This window comes from Mus musculus, chromosome 13 (assembly GCF_000001635.26).
Source record: "Mus musculus strain C57BL/6J chromosome 13, GRCm38.p6 C57BL/6J".
Taxonomy (NCBI): Eukaryota; Metazoa; Chordata; class Mammalia; order Rodentia; family Muridae; genus Mus; species Mus musculus.
Window position 1 is genome coordinate 83,569,106 of NC_000079.6, and position 26,029 is coordinate 83,595,134.

General features: G+C 37.3%; 1 protein-coding gene and 1 long non-coding RNA gene across 35 annotated transcripts in view, besides 1 other annotated feature; one reads left to right on the plus strand and one right to left on the minus strand.

The window, feature by feature from the left end:
• Nucleotides 1–26,029, plus strand: part of Mef2c (myocyte enhancer factor 2C) — a 163,063-nt gene that overhangs the window by 65,089 nt on the left and 71,945 nt on the right. For 17 of the 34 annotated variants that reach the window (NM_001347564.1, NM_001347571.1, NM_001170537.1 and 14 more), the window contains 2 exons: nt 6,433–6,625; nt 23,673–23,876. In NM_001347564.1, the coding sequence (NP_001334493.1) occupies nt 6,572–6,625; nt 23,673–23,876 (258 nt within the window). In that variant the 5' untranslated portion in view covers nt 6,433–6,571. Of the gene's footprint in view, nt 1–4,501; nt 4,670–6,429; nt 6,626–23,672; nt 23,877–26,029 lie in introns of those variants that run through there. The other 17 variants (XM_006517123.3, NM_001347572.1, XM_017315405.2 and 14 more) reach the window with 2 other exon arrangements.
• Nucleotides 2,762–3,380: an enhancer, noted in NCBI's record as "VISTA enhancer mm1175". NCBI's record gives its function as "enhancer in: blood vessels[4/5]" and the evidence as "EXISTENCE:transgenic organism evidence [ECO:0001131][PMID:17130149]".
• Nucleotides 23,872–26,029, minus strand: part of Gm52043 — a 32,293-nt gene continuing 30,135 nt past the window's right edge. Inside the window, exon 3 of the long non-coding RNA XR_003950628.1 lies at nt 23,872–25,550. This is a non-coding gene — a long non-coding RNA (predicted gene, 52043). The remainder of the gene's footprint in view (nt 25,551–26,029) is intronic.

Consider the following 26,029-nt stretch of genomic DNA (forward strand, 5'->3'; position numbering starts at 1 on the left):
AGAACAAAGACGTGATAGAAGCCTGCATCATCTATATAGCCTGATATAGAAATCCTGAAATCTGTCGTGCCGTTGAGGAGTATGAGGCTTTTGACACATTTAGACCATTTGGAGTTTATTTTGGCTTGGAGAATGCAGGATGCCGTTTTAACTACAGTGGGGGGAAAATGTCCAAGGCAGACTATGGCATGGGTAACTGTGACAGGGAATCTGTGATTCCTTATGTTTGTCAAATTGTTTGTAATGCTGTGCAGTTGTCTGGAGGTATGTTGCTCCTAAATTCTCGAGTTGTGTAAATACAGTGATTTATTTAAAAGACAGTGGCAGGTTAAGCCCACTTATTAAATTAATTGCAAGGGTTTTCAAAATGAGCTCCATTTTAGCCTTATTATATTTCTGACATACATTTCATCTCCTTTTGTCCTTGGGGAAAGATACTAAAGTAGGACTAGAAACACTCACATAGAGTTTCCAGCAGCTGTGGTCACTGGGAAATTGATGTATTTCCCTAGTCATTTCTTCTCTTGCAGCCTGAAGCTCTTCTCTAGCTGGTACTTATGAGAAAGTCCTTAATTTGTATGACATGTTCCTTCATCTAATGCTTATTGTTAACAATGTAAGTGAGGTCTCCATGTTGTCTATATAGGGATGACATCGTTACTAACTTTACTCCATAACGTATACATGAAAGCCAACATACAAGTGTAGGCAATCCACATTCCTGGCACCACCATACACGGTACCATTCCTGTAGTATCATATGTAATGAGGCTATAACCATCTGTCTTTCAAATGCAAACATGTTTCCAGTTTCAGGTAGGAAACCAAAAGTCTAAGTGAGAGGTTTGATCATCAGGCTACAGTTACCTGAAGTACCCATTTCTTAATGCACAGACTCATTCAGCTTTCACTTCTGTGTGGATTATTTTTATTCTACCAACAAGATACTGTATACCATGGTAAAGGATTAACCTAGGTTACCAAGTTGTTTCTGTATAAGCAAAATGTGAGAAAAAAAAGTCCTTAGTACTAATTATTAAAAATAGCTAATAAATACCTAAGATGAGATATTCAAGCCTTGACAAAAAGTGTTCAGTTAACCAACTGGTAATTATTAGTCCCACTGTTTACCTGATTGATGCCAGGATAGATCCTGGCACTAGAGGCATTTGATTCCCCCCACCCCATGGTGAGTGCTATAAAGGAGAGGGACTTAGAGCTTTGAGAATTGTCTAGGGGAAGTGCTTCTGAGACAGAAGGAAGAAGTTGAGCACACAGAAGGGAGAAAACATTCCAGACAGAAGGAATTGCATATGCAAATGCCCTGTGGTAGGAAGAAGGACAATGGAGTAAGAATTTTTTAAGCAATTCTATTTGCTTTTTGCCTGTATAACACTAGGGTACTGAGACTTGAAGGTTATTCAGGATCTATCATATTGGTACTAAACTCAATCAATTGGGAAATGCTCTTCACAGCGGTATTTATCTAGAGAAAGGGACTAGCCCTTTTATGTTCTCAGGATGAGCCTCAGCTATGTGACTTAGAAGCCGAATGCACTCTATTCTGTAAAAATATATGATAAACTTAGAGAAAAATGAAAATGTGATTTTTCAAGACCAGGAAACTATTTCTCATCACACAGGCAAGCACTGCTAAGAATAATAATTGGGTTATTTCATTTGAAGCTCTTAAGGGAAAATAGGTATGTTCTGCTAGTTCTTTTTAACCAAAGCATAATTGCACGCCTCATATGTCTTTCAAACAAACCATAAAGTAGAAAGTTTAATGCATCTAAATGCAAGTAATGAGCAAAGCTTTCCCTTGAAAGGTAGTGAATAGCTGAATCACTTGACTCGGTGACAAACACAGGCATTCAGAGACAGGGCACATATCACTTTGGCCTTTGGCTGTACATGGGACTTTCATTTATTTAATAATACTATTTCTTGGGTGATACAGTATACCTAATTTGCAGGCTTGAGTTTAACAAAACAAGGTTTTCTGAGGATGCTCATGATGATGCAAATGTGAGCCAGAGGAAACATTATTTGCCAATCCAGATAAAAGAAATAATTCTCTCCTTGCAGATTGGCATTATACATTCTAATGCTTAAACCTCTTTGGGCTGTTTTTATTTAAGTGACTGTCCTGTGCTCATTGAAACAAAATACATGCCTTACAAAGGTAATTTTAGCAGCAGAGAATTAATTTCTTCCCACATCTTTTAATGTGGCATGGGAGTCTCAATCTACGATCAAAACATGTAACTGGAGGTTATGTTTAATTTCTAAATCAAAGTGTTGTGGGAAGACGATTGAAATTTGTGGAGGACTCAGACCTCGTTGCTATGTGGTTTTCTTCCAGAAACTTTAGGGTAGACTTCCATTACCATGTGAGAGGAGCCAAGCGTCGGTGACGAGATGAAAATAGTTTCACCATCGACTGAAAGTTTTCATTAGTTACTTTGATTTATAATTGAAATTTTAAGGAGCCCCAAGGGCCCCGATAACAAGAATTATTTCCTCACTACTCGATCTTTTCTTTGCAATGTGAGATGAAATATGTAATCGATGTATATGACTAACAAATATTTGTTTACTGCTGTCATGATTAAGTTCTCTCCCAGAAGTTATAATTCACTTGTTTTCTTTGTACAGAAATCTTCATTTGCTTCAGAAAGTAAATTCAGTATATATGGTGCCATTTTCTGGATAATGTAATTTTTGGTAAGGCATGGTAGATGATGAGGGAGCGGTTTCTGCTGTTTCACCCAAGTCCATTTCGGGTCTGTTTAATTTCTCATATTTACACCTTAAGGTGATCATAACAAACCATTAACCCAGAACCAGAATGGCCTTTTCTCAGGTGTTTGGAAGACAGAAATGAGAAAATGTGTGCCTCCCATCTGCCTTTTCCTCGCTGCCCTTTATCTGAACCAGCACTCCAGGGCCTGTGTGTGGGGTGTGCTGCCGAGCACACTCAGCCTGCTCTACTCAGAGAAGGAAGTGGAGAGTTTTGGTTCCCATTTTACACTTGTGGAGCAGTTTAGGGAAGGAAGCACCTTTACACCTTTTATTGTTCGCGGTTGCTGACATCATATCCTTCCCTGGCCAGTCTGTGCGTGTTTCCTGCCATTCTGTCAAGATTCTTCTGTTACTAGGAGGGATTTGCTGAAGGGAAGGAGGGCCAGAAAGAGTGGGAGGAGGAAGGGAGGGGAGGTGTGTGTCAATCAAACTCGCTTGTTTGTAAATGAGGGATCCCTCAGGAGAATGGTCTTTAGCTGTCCCCAAGACATTCTTCTCTGAGCAGGTCTCAGAACACTTTGCCTTCGTCTGTCTGTCGGCTTATGCCAAACTCAAAGTGAACAGAAGCCTGCCATACTGAAGTTCCCCTTTTAGTCAGCAGACTGACTTTAGTTTTTTATTTAAGTTGGCAAAGGAAGAAAAAGTGCAGACGACTCTAACTCCGTACAGTGTTCTTTTTCTTCCCTTCGTGTTCAAAGTTTTGATTGTTTACATGTAGCTGTCATTTTCCAAGAATGGTTCCTTCATGTGAGAACTGTAGTATCCAGACGAAGCCTGTGGTTGATTGTACATAATGAAAGTTCTCAGTCTGACTGAGCACTACTATATGTAGTTTAATTACTAATAATCTTTTCTTTCACATGCCTGCAAAACCACCGAATAGGTTACTACAGTAATAATAATCTCTTTCTCTAGCCCTCCTGAAAATAATACTTGAAACAAACCATAGAGTATAGTTTATGTATAAAAATTAGGTTAATAAATATTTATACTAAAAAGCAGAAATTAAGCAAAAGTTATGCACCGGTGGTGACCTTCCTAATTCTTTGCATTTTTCCTGATGGCCTTGAAATGTGAGGACACCATTGATCTGTTGCTATTCTATTTGTGTGGACTTTATACAAGTCTACATTTTATGAATTTCAGGAGGCAACACTTCAGTTACTGAATTGAGCATTGTCCTTGTGCGGAAAACAAAATAAAAGTCGAATTAGGTTTAAATTTCCATCTCTCTCCACTACCTGGCCATATTTCAAAGCGGAGACTATTTTCAATGATATTTCCAGGGATCATTTCATGTGTGTGTTCATATTTGCACATACATGCATGCTAATATATTTGCATATGTAGTTCTAAATTTTTTTTCCTCATTGTGTTTTAAGAATTAAAAAAACAAACACTTTCCTTGGCTTCTTCTAAGCACAGTGTCTGGTTTCAAAGTTCAAAAATGCCAGATGGTGATTGAAGGGGCTCCTTTGCTTTCAGAGGCCAGGAGCTCTTGTTCTCTAACGATACTCTTCTTCAGGGGTGTCTCCCTACTTGCTTTGTTACAAGTATTTTGAATCAAGGTCTGTAGACAGTGACCTCCTCCCTGCTGAGCCACTATGCTCTAATCTGTTCACCCTGACCTTCCACCCAAAGTGAGTAAGCGCTTAGGCAGGCATAGTCCGGTAAGCCGATAGTGCCACAGGTCTCAGCTAAGAGAAAGGAAGGGAAGATGCTCCCATATACTTTGACTTGAGATTCATGGATTGTTTTTGTTTGTTTGTTTGTTTGTTTTTTGTGGTGGAGAAAGCCTTCTTGTCTCATTGGGGTATTACAAATGCATGGGAAATACAAGTCTGGGCTGCTGCTTGCTTCTTGGGTAAGACTATAGTAAATGCAGAAAAGATTCCCACTTGTATGCTGTTTAAGACCATTTCTAAGACTAAATGGGTAGACTATTTAACAATGTTGGATACATCATGTGTGTGCTTTGCAAATTCTTTATCTATATGATCTTGGTGTCTTTATAGTAGTGTCTTTGCCTTGTGAGTGTCTTAGTGTGTGTTGTTCATATAACTTAAAAACTTTGAGACTGCTGCTAACATTGAAAACTGTGGCTGGAGTCGTAATCTTTGACAAGCACGTCGTAATCATGGTGAAACTCACACGTGGATGCCGTGAGGCCAAACTGAGCTGCAGTTTAGGAGAAGGACATTGGGTAAAGGAGAGTGGATAGTCTTAGTGATTAAGCAGTGCTTAATCCACCAGAACTAATTATATCATAATAACCTCTGCAATTAGACAATTACCTAAACTTATATTTTTAAAAATTTACTCAAGGTAACAAAGAATAAAGAAATTGAAAGTCAGCTGAAGGTCAGACCAAGTATCTAACAGCTTTTTCTGTTCCAAGAACCTTGAACTAGAGCCAAATAATCTATTAAGTAGTCAGGACAGTGGCTTAGCGTTACATAATACATGTGGGAATTTTTCAGGTCCACTGTCAGAGACTAACCCGAGTCAAGAGGGAAATTCTGAGCAGTGTGTGAAGTAGTTATATCCTCTGACATAAGAGAGACAAAATAATTGAAGCCGCTGCTTGCAAATGAAACAAGCCTGTGGAAGGCTTCCTACCTAGTTAAGTTCCAATTCATAGCAATTCACTTTCATTATGTGCAAATATTTTTAGATATAATTTTAAACAGAGTAAAATATAGACTTTTAATATTCTGTGCTCTATGGGTTTGCCATGTAATTGATAATCATTATTTTAATTTTAATTCATGACCTAGAGCTCTCTGGTATATAATATCAAGGTTCTGTAATTTTGTGTCTGACTCCCTAAGGAGATATGATATGTCTCTTTTAAACATTTAAATTTAGAGGGCTGTGGTCTATTATTAAAAAGCATATAGTTACAAATGAGATAATAACCTTAGCTTTTTTGCACCACGTATTTCTTACCAGTGACCGTCATTCGCGAGGATTGTTCTAATGAAGAGTTTAAGAGCTTCAGGAGGAAGTGCTCTCACTGCTAAGCGATGCTTAAACATAAGAGGAAACACCCCATATTACTTTTCCTGTGCTCCCTGGCAGTGATCTTCGTAAAATAAGATTAAAGGATTTAGTTTTAAATTAGTTGACATTTACATATATCAAAGAGCACTTCCATAATCGTCCATCTTATTTGCATAACTAGGGGCGTTATCACCTCTGCTGTCAAAACACGAGATTGTTTTCCATTCAGAAATGAATTAGATGCCCTACTTAGCATACACAGGTATATAAAGGTTCATTAACTCTCTGATTTGGGTAATTTTTCATAACAGAAGGGTGAAAATTGTCACCTAATTTCATTAAAACATATTAAGAAGCTCTTTACAAAAATACAGTTCATTTCAAGTGTTGGGTTTTAAAACACAGTTTTCATCATTTAAATGACTTCTTAAATTACTTATAAGTTATTTTAATTATAAAAGCAAAGTGCCCTGTGCAGTAAGCTCCAGTGTGCGATGTGCCATGTGCTCTGAGAAAGAGTTATTTTTACTCATTTTATTGTTTTGTGAAGTTTATTTCCCTGATGAACCTAGGAAACTGGCTTGCTGCGGAAGAATTGTTTAATGTTTCGTTTTTGTTCAGCAGGAACGAATGCAGGGATTTGGGAACTGAGCTGTGCGCGTGCTGAAGAAGGAAACGTGTTTGAAGGAAACAGGAAAGAGAAAGAAAAGGAAGGAAAAAATACATAATTTCAGGGACGAGAGAGAGAAGAAACACGGGGACTATGGGGAGAAAAAAGATTCAGATTACGAGGATAATGGATGAGCGTAACAGACAGGTGAGTGTGGCACATCCCTTCATATCTGTTCCACACATACGTTCAAGGCACTAAAATCATGCTGGACTCTGTGAGCTCAATGTATCCAGTTTAACTGTTGATTTTCATCTCTTTGGGACACAGCAGGGAAGAGAACTTTAACTGTTAGAAATATGTTTTAAAGATTCCTGATTCCTCACTTTCCACTGCCTCGAGACCTTTAAGTGGAAGCTGTATTTGTATGACATGAATAGCTTAATAATTAGGAGTTAATAAGCGTAGAATTGCTACACTGCACGCATCATCAAACAAAGATAGGCTTACATGCATGGGAACTGGGCCTTTTGTGGTCATCCACTTAAAAGTTTATAATATAGCTTAAATATCCTCTCTCTGAGAAGGGGCCAGCTTTCTTCTCATCACAAAGGAGAGTTTGAAGTAAAGCCAAACATTTCCAGACTCTCCTGACAACAGCAGAACTTTTACATGAGCTAGCAGTTGTGTAAAACATAGAGAGAAGAACTTCCTGTTAACATGTGTTTTCTCTTATTCCTGAATTTTATAAACCTGGTACTATCTTTTCTTTTCTACACCTCCAGTGATAATGTCTGTAAGACAGAACCAGTTTTGAAGACTTCAAATATCAAATGTTCCATCCTGTGCTATGAACCTCCATTATGCATTATGAGTTCCTACAGTCTGAGTCACTGTCTTTATTCTGGAAAGAGTAGTCTGGCTATGTGAGGGTGACTAGCAGGTTTAGACACATCTTTCTGTTGAATATCAGGTGTCGATCCTTAAAAGGAATCAGTCTACCTGGGTACACACAGTGGCATGCAGACAATGGAACCTGTTCCTTGGCCCTAAGAGAGGACAGACTCCCACTCTAACCTATTTATGGTCCAGAATATTAAATATAGCTTTGGAAATAGTTCCCCACACTCTAAGTCTCCAAAATAAAGACACTCACCTTCTATTTAGTCCCTGCTTACCCTTGTGTGACATGAGAATAGATTCCATTTAAAACACAAATGCTTTCACACTCATAAATTAGAATGAATAGGAATTGTTGTTTGTTTCATTATGTTTACTGATGGCTCTTTACAAAAAGCCAGTGAGCTTTTAAGAACTAAGATTTGCCTGGTTTTGTTTTTTAAGATTATACGTTTTCAGAAATGAGTGTATTTCACAGGACTTGAATTGCTTTGAGCTTAATTTTGAGTTAAAGGATGAAAAATATAAGATTCATGAGGGATTCCACTATTTTCATTCATGTATAGCTGGGATCTTAAATTAAGACTGAAATATTGAACATCACTTACATTGCCTATGGGGGCATTGCTGTTGGAAACAATCTTTTTGGGTTGGGGTATAAAAATAGATGAATTATCATTTCTAATTTAATATTAATCTATTTTTTAGCTTCGTGAGATTCATTATATCTTTTTTTTTACTTATAAAAACAGAAGAAAAACTATGGGGGTTGAATTGTGTGGACTTTGCTGTGCTTTTTAAGGAAACAAAGCATCTATAGAGATACAAGATTTGTCACATCATACTCTTGAGAGAGCAAGTTTAAAAGTTTGCATGTAGTTGTCTTGATCTATGCTTGTAGATACTCTTACCTGTATTAAAAGGTCACAATAATTTTAAGAAGTGGAGAAAGTATTTAAATTCAGCTTATGTTGACCTTTTAAAAAGTACTAAGGATCATTTCCTTTATTATATAGGATGTAGAGCCAATTTATTATTTTTCTCAGTCTGTGTGTACAGTAGGCTTTTTAATTCAATACCATTGAAGAAAATTAGTAACAATAATATTACTGTGGTTGAAGCTATGCTTCAGTGGTTGTCCAAGATGACTATTGACTATTTTAAAGAGCTGTCATTTATGATAATGTTTGTCTTGCTTACCTCTCATTTTCTGTGCAAATGGTCCAAAGAACCACTTGGATAAGAGAATGAAGTATATAGGTCACTTCTGATAATCAAAACCAGCGAGTGTGTGGGGGAGCTCCTAACCTGGGCATCCTTTAAATTATGTGTTCACATGTTGAAAAGAGGAATGTCAGCAGCTTAGCTCTTTCTGAAGCTGCCCGACTGGGGTGGCCTAGTAGGACCTCACACAGAGGCTAGCTGCCGTTTCTTCTTGGAAGCAGTGAACACAGTTTTTTTTTTCTGCCTTTGCATTTGTGTATTTGACCACATACAGAATAATGTGGGCCTATGACGAAAAAGAAATGCTAACCCAAAGTAAGCCCCGAAATAGCATAGAAGTTATTAACACATTGTGTTTCAGAAAGATAACTCATCTGAAGACAGAATAGTCATTTATACACAGTTCTACCTTCATTGTCTCGTTTATAACAAGGAAACAATGGCTAAAGCTCCATTAGAAACATAAAGTAGTGTAATACAGATAAAATTTCACATATTTTTACTTTACATTTTTTCAGTTTCTACTTTTATAAAGCCAATTTTTTAGTCTTCATTAAGTTTAAGTTAATATGTACAACAAACTCAGGAATTGTCATTTTATCTTACAGATACACTCAGACAGCTTGTTGAAAGTCATTACCAACTATTTTCCAATGATGGCATGTAAATTATTCCATTTAATCCTTAAAATAGGATTCTATTTTATAGTTAGAGGTTATTTATTTATTAAATCAACAAGTATTATTTGACTGTACCCTGCCCAAAAGAAAATCCTTCCTAGTGAATAGCAGTCTCATTCATGGATGAGCGAAGTGTTCTGTAAACCACCAGGTAGCAAATACTGTTTGCATTGTGGTGTCTGACTCAGCTGTGGAGCTCTTCATAGGTGCTCTGGATGCAGCCAGAGACAGTAGATATGTATCTATATTCAGTAAGAAAGCTTTACTGACAAAACAAATATGCATTACAATTGTCTAGTGGACCACAATTTATAGACTTCTGGTGGACTGAAATAGACAAGAACTATGGAAATACAGAACAAAAATGTCATTTATGGCCTGAGAATGAAACTATCAAAGCACTATGAAAGAACAGCCAGGGGGTGCTGTATTTACCACTCAAGCTTGGAGAATGACCTCGCCAAGCAGGTAAAAATATGGGAACCACAGCATTCTAGAGGAAACAGAGTTTCCAAGGCTTGAGATAGAAAAAAGCTTGGCTGAAGATTCAGAACACACTTAAGATTTGAGCCTGGTGTGTGGCTTTAGAGTTATAAAAGACTCCACATCGTGTTGAACAACATCCTAAAACGCTTAGAGAGTCTGCTTCACTTAAGAGTAACTGGTCAAGATCTTACAGCAAAGGGTAAAAAAATGCCAAAGATCTAGTCTAGTCTCAAATTACTCCTTTTCAAAACAAAAACATGCTTCTTTCAATGATGATATGCTGCACCTAGCATAATTTAATGGCTAAAAGACCTAGAATTTACTTCATCTCCTTTTCCAGTCGTTTCCTATTGGAACCCATAAGAGATAGATAAGAGTTCACTTTTTAGAGATATATAAACCTATTTATAGTTCCAGCTCTATATGTTACCTTGGCTTAATACATACTGTAGTACATTACACTACACTAAAACAGTATAACTCTTCAGCAACTTATTTAACCTCTCTGAACCTCATTGGTAGAGTGAAGATTAAAAATAGTCACACACACACACACACACACACACACACACACACACACACACACATGCCCATTACAGTGCTAAGATATGAAGCCATGTATATGAAGTGCCCAGGATGTAAGTGCTCAGTGAATGCCCAGATCAGCTTCTCCAGTTGCAAACCACACTCTTGGAGCCATTGTATCTTATAGTCACTGTGATTTCTAGCAAAAGTTGTTGGCCTTTCACTTTGAGGAGTTCTACCATAAAAGAATGTCAGGAGGGGGTGGCACAGAGTAGAGCAGGAACACAAAGAAGCTCCCTTGCTGAGAATCATCATCCAGAACAGTGCTGCTGCAGAAAGGGTGGCCTGTGGGCAGGGAAGGAAGAGCACACACGAGACATGAGCAATGCACGCCTTGCGACAGGGAGGTTGGAAAGAGAGTCCTAGGTCCTGTGCATGTGGGATTGTTTTCAAATGTATGTTACTGACCAAATTATTTTTAAAATACTTTTCATCATTTTATCACTTCTACCTCCAAGCTTATGGTAACTAATATTTCAATCTCCAGTCTCTCCATCTTCTTGTTTCCTTGTTTATCCTTGACCCTTAAGGATTAGGCAATCATAGAGTCTTGGCCTTTTTCATGTTTTACACATTCTTTAGTTAGTGCTTGAAACAATTGGACTTTTAATTGGTTTATTATATGTTTCAATTTTATAAACAAGATATAATTAGAAGCCTGTTCGATCAGGAAGATATATATATATGTATATATATTCAGAATGCTAAGTAATCCTAAACCTATTCGCTCAGATGTTTGTACTGAATTTTTCATCTTCCCTACTTTGAAACAGCTAAGATAATTAAATTCCAATATATTCATCAACTTGATACAAAACAACATCTAAATAAATGAATAACTACAAGAAGGACGTATTTGCAGGTAGTACACTTAGGATCTAGGACCTAAAACAGCACATACACTTTCTATACCTACACCTACACCTGCATCTACACCTACACTTGTACCTACACCTAAGCCTACACCTAGACCTACACCTGCACCTATACATATATATGCCTGTAGCATTCCTTTGTTCCTTCAGATCTGGCTATTTGTTTTTTGCCCACAAAGAAAATTCTACATAATTATCAATGTGATAACTTGAACACAAATTAAAGACAATCAGTAACATTCCCCTTTTAGTCAAGAGAATCCTCTTACAAATTAAAATAATTCAGAGTTCATAGCAATTAAATTTTCTAGCATTCCTTCCTCTTGGGTTTCTAGATGTTTCTTCGCATGTAACAACTAAGGGGAGGTCTGCAGAAGTGTGTTCACTATAGATGTCATCTCTAATAGTTTGTATACCCTGAGGCTTTATCAGCTAAATCTGATTATTTTGTGCTGAACTAAAGAATAAAAAAAATTACAATTCCCTCAGATGACTCAAAAAAAGCTTCCTTTTACCTATATTCAGTTCTTTACATTTTAGCTCAAGTTACACAGGTATTTTCAGTGCAACTTCCCTTCAAGATAGTATCCAGAATTTGAACACATAAAAAAGGGCCGGTCACAATTCTAAATTTGGAGATAATATCTAATTACTTAAATAAAGTTTGATGAAGTTGTGACCAATTCAGTCTTCAAATGTAGAAGACTAGATATTTGAGAAATGCAAATTAGTTGCTTTGACAAAATAAGCTCTTGGTGAGTTCTGTCACCTGCCATGGAGAGCAGAGTTCTGCAGGCCCATTGTCAAAGGCACTTCCTTCCGCGTCGCCAGAATCAGAATGTTCCTACATGCCAGTTTTAGCTGAGACAGTACCACTGAGCTACCTTTTTTGATGGAGGAATCTTGACCCTGCTACAGATCTGGAGAATAAGAGATTCAATGGAAAAAAAAAAATGAGTTTTCTGTCTTAGTCGAAATAAGTTTGTATATAACCTCATAATGTTGGTCATTTTATTTTTTTCCTTAATAACATATTTTAACAGATTATAATTTTCCCTGAACTTGTACAAAAATCATGTTCAGGTCATTCTATATAAATGAAATATGGGAGTATCCTAGTGTTGTTAAGACACATATTGCTCAGAGTTGATTCAATGCTGGGAATATCTAATGGACAGCTCCCCTCTGCATCTTCATTCTTTTACTAACTAGTCTTAAAGTCCTGATGGAAAGTCTTTGATTAGATTTGAAATTATTTATTATTGAAGAGATTAGCAAGGAAAACCAGAAGTAGAGAAAATGGTGTTTGTTATACTTTGGAAATTATATTAGTAAAAAGAAAATGTAACGTGGAGTTGTCAGGGTGCTTGTGTGTGATTAAAAGGATGCCAGTTCATTTTGTTTTAGCAATTAGAAAAATTATTGACAAATGGTCTCTGAATCATGGAGTTAACACACAGCACACACATATCCATCCCATAGGGGTGTTCTTTTTTCTAATTATGTTAGCTAAATCTGCTCCCTGTGCCAGAAAAGAATTGCCCCAACTGTTAAACACATTCATTAGGTTTCCTCTGATAGGAAATCCAAGAGAGGTTAAAACTTGTAGAAAGGGCTAACTGTTCTTCATTAAAGAAATAAGTGCTTTCTCTACATGCTCAGGTTATGTTATTGGCTCTGTTCTAATTTATGATTCTGACATAATTTCTATTCAAAGATAAACAACCTAAAATTGGTAAGGATATTTTCCTGTATCTCAAAACTTCCAACATTGTTTGTAGAAAACAGACAGAAAATGCCCTGTTTGGCTCTGTGAACATGTGCTCACAACATTTTCCCCTTCAAATGCACAAGCACACATCACATGTGAAGTAGCTTTACTGAGGACCAACAGTAGGGATATGAACATTACAAGTAGACCACATAAAGTAAGAAAGTTTTCCATACACTGAATTAAAAGAAACACTGGTAAATGTTTTCAAACCTTGCCCTTTGCAGTCAAAACTCCCTTTTGCATTATGTTATTCATTTAAAATGGAATACTTTCAAACTTATGGTGAAAGCATTATTCTAAAGTTTATAACCCATTATACTTTTTGAAAAACATTTGGAAACTATATATTTTTTTCCAAACATAATAGCAAGTATAAAAAATAAAATAAATAACATAATTAAATGGAGGATTAAAAATTCCCCATTTGCAGTGTGTACTTGTGTTTCTCTTGAAATATGTTAGACCATTAATGGGAATAAGAGAAACCAATTTAGATGTTTGGAAATTCGACTTTTAATTTTAAATTGGAACAGTTTAGCTTAAGAAATCACTAACATTTAAATAACATTTCAACAAATGTAACTGTTTGGAAACTACAGCTGAGGCAGCCTCCTGCCTTCTGTCTTGCAAGGATTGATTTGGAAGGCCCTGAGGGAGAAAATATTGGAGTTGGGAGCTAAAACTGAAGCCACTGTGGGAAGGAAGAAGTTACTCTCTTCCTGTTATGACAGGAAAGCGTAGACAAATGTGCTTCCTGAGTTAGCTCAGCAGGGAATGTAGGATTCTTTGACCTTTAACTTAGGTATATTTTGACCATGTTGAACTAGTAAACATGCTTTGGACTTCCAGATACTAATTTGTTTTATCTTCTCCACATGAAATTAGTATATTTAGTAGATGAAGGTGCAGAGGAGCAGCCTGTAACCACGGTAGAGACTGTACTTACAAGAGAAGTGAGCTATTTTCTTCTACTTCTATCATGTTTAATATCCCAAATAGATTTTTAAAATTGGTTGAGTGCATATTACTTTTAGTTTCAGAAGGTATCACGTACATTTAAGAGGCATTTAACTATTATAAGTTATTTTGTTGACTTGAAAAATGTCAATAATGAATTGTATATTTTAAAATAAATTGTATTAGTGTGATAAAAAAGAAAGAAAGAAGAAAAGAAAGAGAGAAAGAAAGGAAGAAAGGAAGAAAGGGAGAAAGAGAGAAAGAAAGAAAGAAAGAAAGAAAGAAAGAAAGAAAGAGAGAGAGAGAGAGAAAGAGAGAGAAAGAGAGAGAAAGAAAGAAAGAAAGAAAGAAAGAAAGAAAGAAAGAAAGAAAGAAAGAAAGAAAGAAAGAAAGAAAGGAAGGAAGGAAGGAAGGAAGGAAGGAAGGAAGAAAGAAAGAAAGAAAGAAAGAAAGAAAGAAAGAAAGAAAGAAAGAAAGAAAGAAAGAAGGAAAGCAGCCAATCAGACCTGAAGAGCCCATACAAGTGTGTTTAAAATGTCACAGGATAGAATTCTCTTAAAATGTAAAGCATTACCAGGTTTTGCAAAGGCCACTCTTAAACCTTGACAAACTAAATGATGGACACTGGCTTCCCCTGTCCTTACGTAATCCAATTATCAGAAATCCACAGAAACAACTTTTAAAGCCCAAACTCTTCAATGGACACTCCCTTGTCTGTGATACAATCTCCTATTTATTATCCACCCTCAAAATACCATGCAAAGCACACGGTTTAAATTTTTGTTTAGAAATTGTGTATGTTGACTTAGGGTAAGAGGCTGATAGAGTTCTATTCTCTGAGGCCCTCATTTTAACAAGTGTATTGTGTTGAGAAAGTTAGGGAGCACTGCTTGCACATCCTGTGGAAATGCTCCTGTATTTCACTGAAACATGGCTCAGTTTGCTGGAGGCTAAGGAGGACAATGGTTTCCTTTGCAGCAGAACACACTGCTGTCTCTTGGTCGCAAGTTGTGCTGGAGGGTTACAAGCACATGGTAGCAGTCTGCTTAAAAGAGCCCCTCACTGCTCTTTAAAGAGCCTTTCATTTAGGATGGCAAGCCCCTTCATTGTATAAAGGAGCGCTTGTCTAGAACACCACTCTGTAGTGGCACGGCCTCCTCCCACTGAGAGTAATCATCAGGCCTAGCGCTCATAGCCTTTCTAATGACAGACTGAATTATACAAAAGAAAACTGAAGAGGAATACTCAGAACAGTTGTGCCATTGCTTACTGACAGGAACAAGGGAGGCATCCTGGAGCATTTAGAAGGCCATTTCCCTTTTTACAATTAGAGATTGTTGTTACAGACTCTTGACTCTATCCCTAACCCTTTAAACACATGGGAAGACCTAGTGGCTCATGGATTATTACAGAGCACATTGTCTCCAGGAGCTGCTCCTCCTGTCACTCCTTACTCCCTCATCTGCCTCAACTTAGAAAACTGGAGATCATCTTGGTGACCGAGGGGTAATAACGAGACTGAGGTTTTAAATACTTTCAAATAAAGAAGTTATGTTTGTAATTCTAGGTGTGACAGAATGGAAGAACATTGAAAACAGAGTTAGTTGGGTGTATTAGTTCCAACATATTTTAAAACAAATGACAATTACTTTATGGATTAAAATTATGGCTTTAGGATCCAGTCACTCAGGGGTAGATTGCTTAACCATCTACAGAAACCTGGTTTTATGCCAGTTCTGGGAAAATAGAAGACAAGAATAAAGAGACAGAAAAAGAAAGACACAGAGATGGGTAAGGGAGAGGGAGAGAGAGAGAGGGAGAGGGAGGCAGGGAGAAAGAAAAAGAATAGGAAAGAGGGAGGGAGAGAAAGAGTGGTAGAGAGGGAGATAGAGGGAGGGGAAGGGAGAGAAGGAGAGAAAAGGGAGGAAGAGAGGGGAGGGAGGAAGAGAGAAAAGGAGAGGAAGAGAGAAAATGAGGAGAAGGCAGGAGGAGGGAAAATAGAATGGGAGAGGGTGGATGGGTTAAGAATCACACCCCTCTATTCATTGAATACAAAACCATTTCTTTAGAATTAGGCCTCAAATACTGTGGTTTCAGACTCTAAACAAAATTAACGAGGCTTCTCTTAAAGGTAGTCTGAAATCTTCAAGGGTTTGGTCTTCGTGTTCTTAGTGGTGTAGTAGCTACTGTTTGGAAGGCTCGTCACCTTAATTTCTTTAGATTTTTTTCCAGTAGGGTACAGGGATTCCCATTGTTAATACAGAGGTAGGTTCTTCAGGGGTGGCTAGGAATGTAAAGAATATGGAGCAAGGGTATTGAGGAAAACGGATTCCAAAATACCCTTTTGTGACCCAGTAAGCCAAACTAATTTCCCTTCCTCCAAAGCAACTACACAGAAAATCCTGTGCTGGGGTTTTAAAATGTGCTGTTGGAACTGCCTGTGTAGCAATGTCTGTGTGGAAATCGGAGTTCCATTCTTTTTATTCTCGCTGTGAGCAGACCTGTGTCTGCTGCCAGCCAAAGTACTTCCCATTTTGGGAAACTGAAACATCTATAAATACAGAAATAATCCGTGACTACTCATGCCTGTGTGTGGTTCTCACCAGCTTTCGTGGGAATGGCTTGAGTGTCTGTCTAAGGGTAGCCGGGGCTACAGAACCACACAAAAGCATCCCTGGTTTGTTGGTGGAAATAGAAACCACTGGCTCTCAAATGAATCTTGGTAGCATTATTTTATTTTCTTTAACCCTAAAAGCTACCTTTACCTGAATTAATGCTCTCCCTTAGGGTGCTGTTCTCGGGAAAAGGGTCAGGTGGCTACAAAAGCAAACAAAAAAAGTCAATGTACACCTCAGCTAACACTGGCCTGTACCTGAGCCATGGAAGCGTCTGCTCAGGGCTTAGTAACTTACAAGAAGGAAAGCATGCTGACTAGAGAAACATGCATTGTGTGTGGAAAAGATATATTTCTGGCTCATCTAGGGACTAGTTGTATAGCTTTACATAAGGCCATTTACCTCTGTATATATAGTATTCATTTGAAAAGGGGGGATGACAGGCTAACAACTACAGTCTTTGGAGATACAATTGAGTGTTGTAAAACAGCTTAGTAGAAAGTCTTTGACCATCCTAAAGAACATACCAGAGCCAGTGTTCCTGCCTAAGACAATTACAATATGCTTTAATGTTAAATACAAACTCAAACAGGTTATGACACCACTAAGTTTTTCTCTTCAGCTCAACTTCATGGGATGTATATTTTTACTATCAGTCAAAATGACAAAAGCATAGAACACCTATGTGAACATGTCTCCGGTTGATGGTAGCTTTCTTTTAACTTAGTCTTAACATACACAAGAGTTTATTTTGAAACTTCCACTCTATAGAGCATGCACAATTTCTCCATTCATCTGTCCATTCATGCAATAAATATTTAGTCAGTTATTATTTTTGGACTTTAAATTAAAATGATGAATAGAAGAGGGTTCCAGCTTTCAAGGAAAGCTGTGATGCAGTTGAGACCCTTTAAAAAACATATGTGGGTAGTGTTAACACAAGTGAATGGGTCCTAACCACAAAAATCACAATGACGTTTTACTTCTCGGTATATGCAATTTATAAGTGATAATTGTGATAAATTGATGAAATTGATTTACTAAATCCTAAGATATTATTACATAGTGTAAAATTGTAAGAGAGGGTACGTGCTTTGAACTTTATTACTAATTATTCATATTCTTTGCTACCTAAAAGTCAATACCATCTAGCCATAGATGTTGAAGGTGTAAAAGCTATAGAAAGAGCTGTAGGGCAAGTTCCTTGTTACCTTAGAAACATGTTCTGTTGACCCCAACATCCAGCTGTAGAGCAAGTTCCAAAATAAAGGCAGTAAGATGCGCTCCACTATTCTCTCTTGCTATCAGGTTTTCTTTTCCTTGAGTGGATGATATTCATTATACACTAGAATACATTCTAGAGTAAGACATAATACACACATCTCATCATGTGCATGAAGCTTCAGACCTGGGAAAATGACTACTGTATGACTGTTAACATTCTGAGTATGGAAGGTTAAAAGCAGCAAATTCCTTCTTCAATGGCTCCCCCTAGAATTATTCTCAGACCCCTCGTCAGTTTCTCTGTCATCTTATCAATGGTCTAATTCTGTCTACATCTTTCTACAATATAACTTATGACACCTGACATCATCACCAAAGATTACCCCGACTAACAGAAGGAGCTGTAAAGATAATTTATTCCCACTGTAGAACATCTTAAACTTAGATCCTTTCCCCCAAACCATCTACCATATTTTTTAGGTTTAGAAAGTTTGTTTTAAAAAATATTGTGAGTGCAAATTTCAAAATCGCCTGTTTGATCAGCTCATTCATGACTCAACTTCTTAATGTTGACAGAAGCTAAGACTCTGACACTTCTTCTTAGCTCTGCTCTCCATATTCACGTTACATGCAGATCTAACTAGCATGCCTTGTGTTTTCACCTAAACCCATGTTAAAAGTGTTGCTTGGGAGCAGAAAGTGACTTCTACAGACTTTTTCCGCACTTAGCTGCCATTAATTAGTTCTTTTTTTCAGTGTGTTTCTTCAGCCAGTTACAGTCAACCATCCTCAAATGCACAAATAGATGTGTCTTAAAAGTCAGAACTTGGGGCTGGAGAAATAGCTCGGTGGTTAAGAGCACTAACTGTTCTTTCAGAGATCCTGAGTTCAATTCCCAGCAACCATGTGGTGGCTAACAACCATCTATAATGGGATCCAATGGCTTCTTTGGGTGTGTCTGAAGAGAGCTACAGTGTATCCATACACATTAAATAAGTAAATAAATAAATCTTTTTTTAAAAAAGGAGGAAACACATTTTTTTAAAAAGTCAGAACTCATCAGATGGTGCAAAGAATATTTGGCTGATAAACATAATCATCCCAAATGCTGAGACGCCTCAATGTATGGGGAGGTAGGCAGAAATGTGTGTTTGTATGTATATGTGTAATGTGTGTGTGTGTGTGTGTGTGTGTGTGTGTGTGTGTGTGTGTGTGTGTGTGTGTGTATGTGTATGTGTATGTGTATGTATATGTATGCATGCAGAGGCTCTTTTTTTGTCTTCTTCTGTCCCTCTTCACCTCATTTTCTTAAGACAGGATCTCTCACTGAACCTGTAGCTCAGTGGTTAGTTAGGCTGTCTGGCCAGTAAGCTCTGGAGATCCACTTGACTGTACCCTCAACCTCTAGCCCTGGTCATAAATGAGCACCATATCTGCCTTGAAGTGGATGCTGGGGACCCAAACTTAGGTTCTTATGTTTGCACAGTGGGCAATTTATGGACTGAGTCATCTCCTTCCACCCCATCTTTCGATCTTCCTTTTTCTCTCTGTGCCTGCAACTATAAAAATAAACTTCTATCTTCACACTTCTCCGCCCCTCATGATGCATCATCCAGGCACAGATTCAAAAATACTTTCCATTGAACTTTTCTTGAAGTCTGGAGCATCTATACATATGTATCCTGTTCTGGACATTCTCTGCTTTCCATAGGGTAAATTTCAAAATATTATAATTGCTTTCTTTATATCCAGAATCTCTCATCTTTAAGAGGTTAAATTAACAAAAGGCAAGTAAAGAAAGTTTCTACTTTTTACAGAAAATTATAGTGAGGAAGTCAAAGTTTTTTAAATAGAGTATTCCTATTCTGCAATATATATTCAACAGCTAGTCATTATGTACTCACAAGTTTGTTGTGTGAAGGCTGCTCTGGGATCTTACAGAATTAAAAAGCAGCAAGAAAGACAGATTCTAAGCAATCAACTCTGTGATATAAGAATACTTTAGGAAATAAAGGCTTATACAAGTTATTAGAAGAAACAGTTTGTGGTGATACACACCTGTAACCCTAGCAATTGAGAGGCTGAAAAGAGGGCCCAGTGCCAACATGGGATACATAGAGACCATGTCTCATCCATCAGTCAATGAAACAATACTGAAAGCTAAGATGAGGAGGGACTGTCTTCTGAGTACCCCCATGAAAACATCTTGGAAGTTATGTTTTAAACTAAGCCTTGCCTGCTGAGAGGCTGCTAATGGCCACAAAGAAAGGGAAAGGTCATAGCATCACAAACAATTCTGACCAACTACAATCTAAGAATTAATTCCAGGAAAGTAAGCTTTAGTTCATAATCACTTCAATTGATTTATCATCATTTTTATTTTTCAGTCTTTTTCAGTTTTGATCTGAAAACAAAAGCTAAAGTACAACAATTAGATAATAATGCCACTCCAAATCATCAGGCACGATGGGAGAAAGAGATGTATTGATCCAATCCTGGCTGTTGTGCTTAAGAAAGAAGGTTCTGTTAAGCATTAAGGCATTGGATAATGTTCTTCTCCAGCCACAGTGATATAACATGAGCTAAAGAAATAGTATTTTATGTAATAGAAGCTATAGCATCCAGCACAAGTGAGTTACATGGAAAAGATTTAAAAATACTCAGTAGATGTTGCACCTCGTAACATTGGTTGTGTAGAAAGTCTTCAGGAAAAACTGTCTCTCACAAGATTTTCATTAATTCCTTTACAATTGGATTATACAAAGCTGTATTCAACAAATATGACTCTTTTCAATTTCAGATTCCAACTTCAATTTCTCATCTCTCCTTAATAGGGTTGTCATAAAATATGTGATGTATGTACATTTGCTAGTACTTAAAATTTAGGGTTATTATAAAACCTAATATTGAAATAGCTTCATACATCATCGTCATTGCATGTAGGGCTATGGAAAGCTTCAATGGTAAGATAAAATGGTCAGTACTTACAGTGTATTTCTTCTTTTAATGCAAATGTATTTACAAAACCTCTTTAATTCTGAAAACTAGATGTTGAATTACAGTGCCCACTCAAATAATACTGGCTTTATTCTTCTCTCAATGCACCCCAATTGAAGTAAACACCCGGAAAGAACATCATTTACTTAACCTCTGTAAAAGCAGTGTTCTGTATCACCTAAGGTTCAAAGTGTGCTATTCAGATAGGAATATGGACTTGTCCCCATTATAAACTATTGTCAGATTATGAAAAATGTAATCATTACATTATTATATTTAAGCATAAGAGCTCTGAATTGCAATCTTTGTCACTGAGCGGCATATTTTAAATGAAGAGTAATATCTCAGATCTCTTTGGAAAGCTTAATGCTTAAAAAACAATTTTATCTAACTATGAACAATGATAAAAAAGCATTATAAAATACATTTTGAGTATGCATGAGGAATAGGAACATAATACAGAATTAAATTTAGAGCAATTAAGAATAGGGTTTGAAGGTATTTTCTTAACTGCGTTAATACAGTCAGCCTTTCAGATTGCAGTTTTAATGAAAAGAAGCTATATGCACTGACTTTTTGACAGGTATTATTAAATAAGTGTGCATTATCCAGCAACCTATTTGGTTACAAAAAAGTTGAGAAGCAGCTAAGAGTAAACACAAATAGTGGATTTAGTGACATTCCTGTCCTACATATACTTTGATGATGAGTGTTATAATGTGCGAAATTCCGAGGTTTGAGTACAGCAGAAACCATACTGAACTGAGACATTTCACCTACAGTTTGTGGTCATGAAATCTGATTAAAAGTGGTTCCATTTATGTGTGACTATTTCATATCAGAGCTTCTGTATTTAATATATTTTAGCCTATTTCACTAAATAAGACAAGTATGCAGTTAGATTTATGTTTAAATTGCATCTCGAAGAAATGTTAAAATATATTTTGAATACTTAAATATAATTAATAATAGTTATTTATCGATTCCAATAAGAAAGTCTTCAGCCCATCCTTATAGTCATAGTTCATCTGAGTGAATGAGAATAAAAGTTCCTGAAGAAATGATAGCCAGATATGAAAATAAAATGCTAGCTTACTTTATCAAAAGCACTTTAGAAAAGCAGTAGAACCATCACCACTACCACCACCACCACCACTACAACCACCACCACCACCACAACAACAGATGCTAAGGCAGTGATAGCTGCTTTGAAGCAAAGTTGCCCAGACTAAAATGTAGATAACATCTGAATAGAGATTATCTGGGTTAATGTGGGCTGCAGTAAAAGTACTATGTGCACTGAAGGATAGTCAGTGAGTTGAGATAGCTGATCCTTCTCCTCACACCAGGAAAAGCAGCATTCTCAAACAGTTTGGAGACTCTTTCTGACACCGAGACGCGCATTTTATTCGTTCTCACGTGTAGGGATGCTGAGCTTTTGACAAGATGAGCAATATGGAAGAAGGAGATCTTAGAGTGAACACTGGAGCTAGGGTTTGGAGCTTTTGATAGTCACTGGAGATCATTCAATGGTTTTCTGGAATCAAAGGGGGGAAAAAGAGAAAAGAATGGAGATCTAGATTTAAGAGTTACAATTAAGTGGCAGTAAGAAGTTAACTACCCTGTGTAAGATCCATTGTGTTTAAAGAAAATAAATGCTAAATAAACCAGTCAGACTTCCAAAGTATGAGCCTCAAAAAATGTATATATTTCTTAAAATAAATAAATAAATAATAAATAATTAAGCACATGATACTGTCAGCCATTAGTTGGGGAAGCCGGTTGTAATTTAAAAGGTTTCTGAGCCTTTGATACAAGAGTCTGCCTTACTACTAAATCTGTGAGACGCTAGGACAGGTCTTGGAAGTCTTTTCTTGGAATGATACAGTACATAATGCTTGCTTGCAAACACCAGACCATATATGGGTTTGTAGTTAATGTTGTTCATGCTGTTGGGTGGATTGACCAGGACAAGCTAACATTTAAAGAACACTGAAATTGCAAGTGTGGAATATGTTCATTTACTGCGACTGGCGAGTGAAGGGCATGCAGAACTGGAAACAGGAGCTTAAGGGGGCAGTTCCTGTTGGAAAAGCGTGTGCACAGAATAAGATGAATAGAAGAGACAATGATTCCAGGCAGGGAGAGCATCCAGGCCAGGAAGCTGCTGGGCTGCCCGGGGTGACTTGATAAGGATATGAATGGTTGGGCTGCCTGGGAAGTAGACAAGTGGGAACCTGACAAATGTGGGATTTGTAGGAAAGGGATTATGGGACTTGGTCATAGATTAGACTAGAAGAAAAATGCTCAAAAATAGCAGTTACTGACCTTAGAAAATCAGAAACAGGAGAATGAAACCAAAATCCTAACAGTAAGTTCCCCAGTAGTTCCCAGTAGTCCCCAGTAGTTCCCCAGTGCCCAGCCAAGTTTCTAGAGAGAGAGAGTAAACTGGCTGAGAGTTGTACCCACAAGCTGCAAGGGTTGTCAAATAAGTGGCACAAGAGTAACCAGTTTTGTGTGTGTGTTGTTTTAACACAGATCTAAAATATTAGGTTTATAATGCCATGGCTAGTCTTCAAGTAATTAAAAGACAAATCAAACTCTAGTTTTATAATTGGGAGAACTGTTAAACATGTTGAAGTTGAAGAAGCTGAAAGTTTCGAAGAAACAAGATTGTTTCTTCTGTCACCTTCATTTGAATGCCCTGAATTAAATCTTACATCTCCAGTTTCCCTGTCTACCACTATCTAGCAAATCACGCATTTTCAAATTGTAGGCAGAAATCAGTTCAGATCATTTGCTTTGTCTTTGAATGTGTTAGCACCCAAGACTCTGGCAGCTCTACACCATTGTTTTGCAAAGGAAAAAATAGTAGTGTGAATACATACGCCACATACGAGTACGTTTTTTGTCTTTAAAAAGGTGTTCTTCTTCCAGGTGACTTTTACGAAGAGGAAATTTGGATTGATGAAGAAGGCTTATGAGCTGAGCGTGCTGTGCGACTGTGAGATTGCACTGATCATCTTCAACAGCACCAACAAGCTGTTCCAGTACGCCAGCACTGACATGGATAAGGTGTTGCTCAAGTACACCGAGTACAACGAGCCGCACGAGAGCCGGACAAACTCAGACATTGTGGAGGTGAGCAAGCACACTATGAGCTTTCTGCTGTGGGCCCAATACATGCTTTTCCTGCGCTCCTAGTCCTGTGCCTGTGCTTGGGGCGTTTACCCCATCTATGGCTGCAACATGCTGGTTACTCCTCCCAAAAGAAGAGTCAAAAGTGGCAAAGTGATGACCCATATGGGATCTAGAAATCAAGGTCCAGGGTCAGATCGATGGCTGCCTCTTGGACGAGTCAGCACCATCCTCCCTTGTGTATCAGGACCTGTGAGTTGGGAATTGTGACCAGGTGCTGTGTCATCCATACTTACAATTCATTTTAAGTGTATAAAACAGCTTCTCCAGCAGAATCAAAACATTTTTTCAGGTGACCTCATTTGAACCTTATTATGTATGTCACCTCTTTCTAACTCATTCTCTCTCTCTGTCTCTCTGTCTCTCTGTCTCTCTCTCTCTCTGTCTCTCTCTCTCTGTCTCTCTCTCTCTCTCTCTCTGTCTCTCTCTCTCTGGAAAAGACAGCTAGTTATAAAAATACTGCTTTTCCTCAAAATGATATCATTATAGCATTGAAAACTGTTAATACACGTGAAGTCAGATGGATAAAGGGCCATAGAATCTCAGTGAACCTTCTAATGTATTTTCAACATGTGTCCTATTTAAATGGTGCTTTCTTATGAGCAATGGCTCCCCCACTAAAAGGAAAAGAGAAATTTTCTCTCTGCCTCATTTTTGCATTTCCTGTCCTTTCTTGGGACAAGTAGTAGATTTGCACTGACTTTCCCAGAGCTGGAAGAGAATAAATGGTTCAGAATCATGAAGTCCACAGTTGGATTTCCAGAGCCCAGACCATTCTCACAGATAGACCTCTGTCCAAAGGGTCCAACCCTAATTCCAAGCAAATACACAAACTCCTACAAACCCTTCTTTTTATTACACCCTCTCTCATAATTAATTATTTAAGACAAATTCTGATTTCTTTCCTTTTATTTGAAGTTTTTGAAGGCATCGCAATTATTGGTTTTAAATTTTCATTCTGTCACTTTGCCTAATAAGAACAAACAAACAATTTCAGTTAAAAGTCACAGCATGTCATGTTTGCTTATGTTGGCTAGTAGTCTGTGCCATGCACTTGATGGGATCCTCAAACTTAAGACTGGTAATACAATTTACCTGCCCTTTAGGAAAGGTCTTTTCATGACCACATATTGAAAATGCTAAACCAAACATGAAGGAACTAGTTAGTTGTGACGCTTCAAGGGCTTTTGTGTGTGGGTACTGTATGCTTCAAACCTTATCTCATACCACAGCTATAACAACAAATATGCCAGATAACAAACTAAATTAAAATCTGATTGCACTTGATGTCCTTGGACTATATAGTCCTTCATATGCTCTGAAACAATAGAGCTATATTAGAGGAATTAGAAAATTATGTTTACTTTTAAGTTTTGCTTTCAAGGTTTAAAATCTTGAAGATTTATATATGGAGTTCTGCAGAGGAGGGTGCTTTATGTCTTAAGGTGACTTCAAATTTCACCGTCTATATGATATTTTTATAGTCTTGTATAGATGCACATCTGAGAGTTAGATTTTTTTAAAAGGCTCTGATATGAACAGTGGGTCAAAAGTCAGAGATTTGCAGTATCATGGTAAGTATGACGATGGCTTTCTCTCCAGCTGAAGGTTTCTCATCTGAAAAAATAAAGGAGGCTTGAAGATTACAATCAGTGGGTACAGCTTCTATGCATAAGAGATACTCTGAGTCTCAATTCTAATTCTTCACAAAACTTTGAAAACCTTCTGTGACAATATAATTTATAGAAAGAAACATTGAAGACACACAGTAAAGCTCTAGCTCCATTATCTTACATTTGATATCACTATATCAAAGCTCTGAATCGCTCTAGGGTTCTAACTCTCTGGAAAAATCTAGAGTTTGGGTCTCAATATTTTGAGTGGATACAATAAGTAACTGTAACACATTGTAAGTGTGCCCAGGTTGATCGTTTCTGTAACATTCCTCATAATTCAGCCATCCTCCGTCTTAGATATAACAGTTGATGGAGAAAAGTGTAAGGCAGAGTCTCAAACAGAAAAAAAAAATTATATCACTATCATATATACCACTTTTAAAAATATGGAACATTGAAATAAGAGTTCTTGAGGTAAAA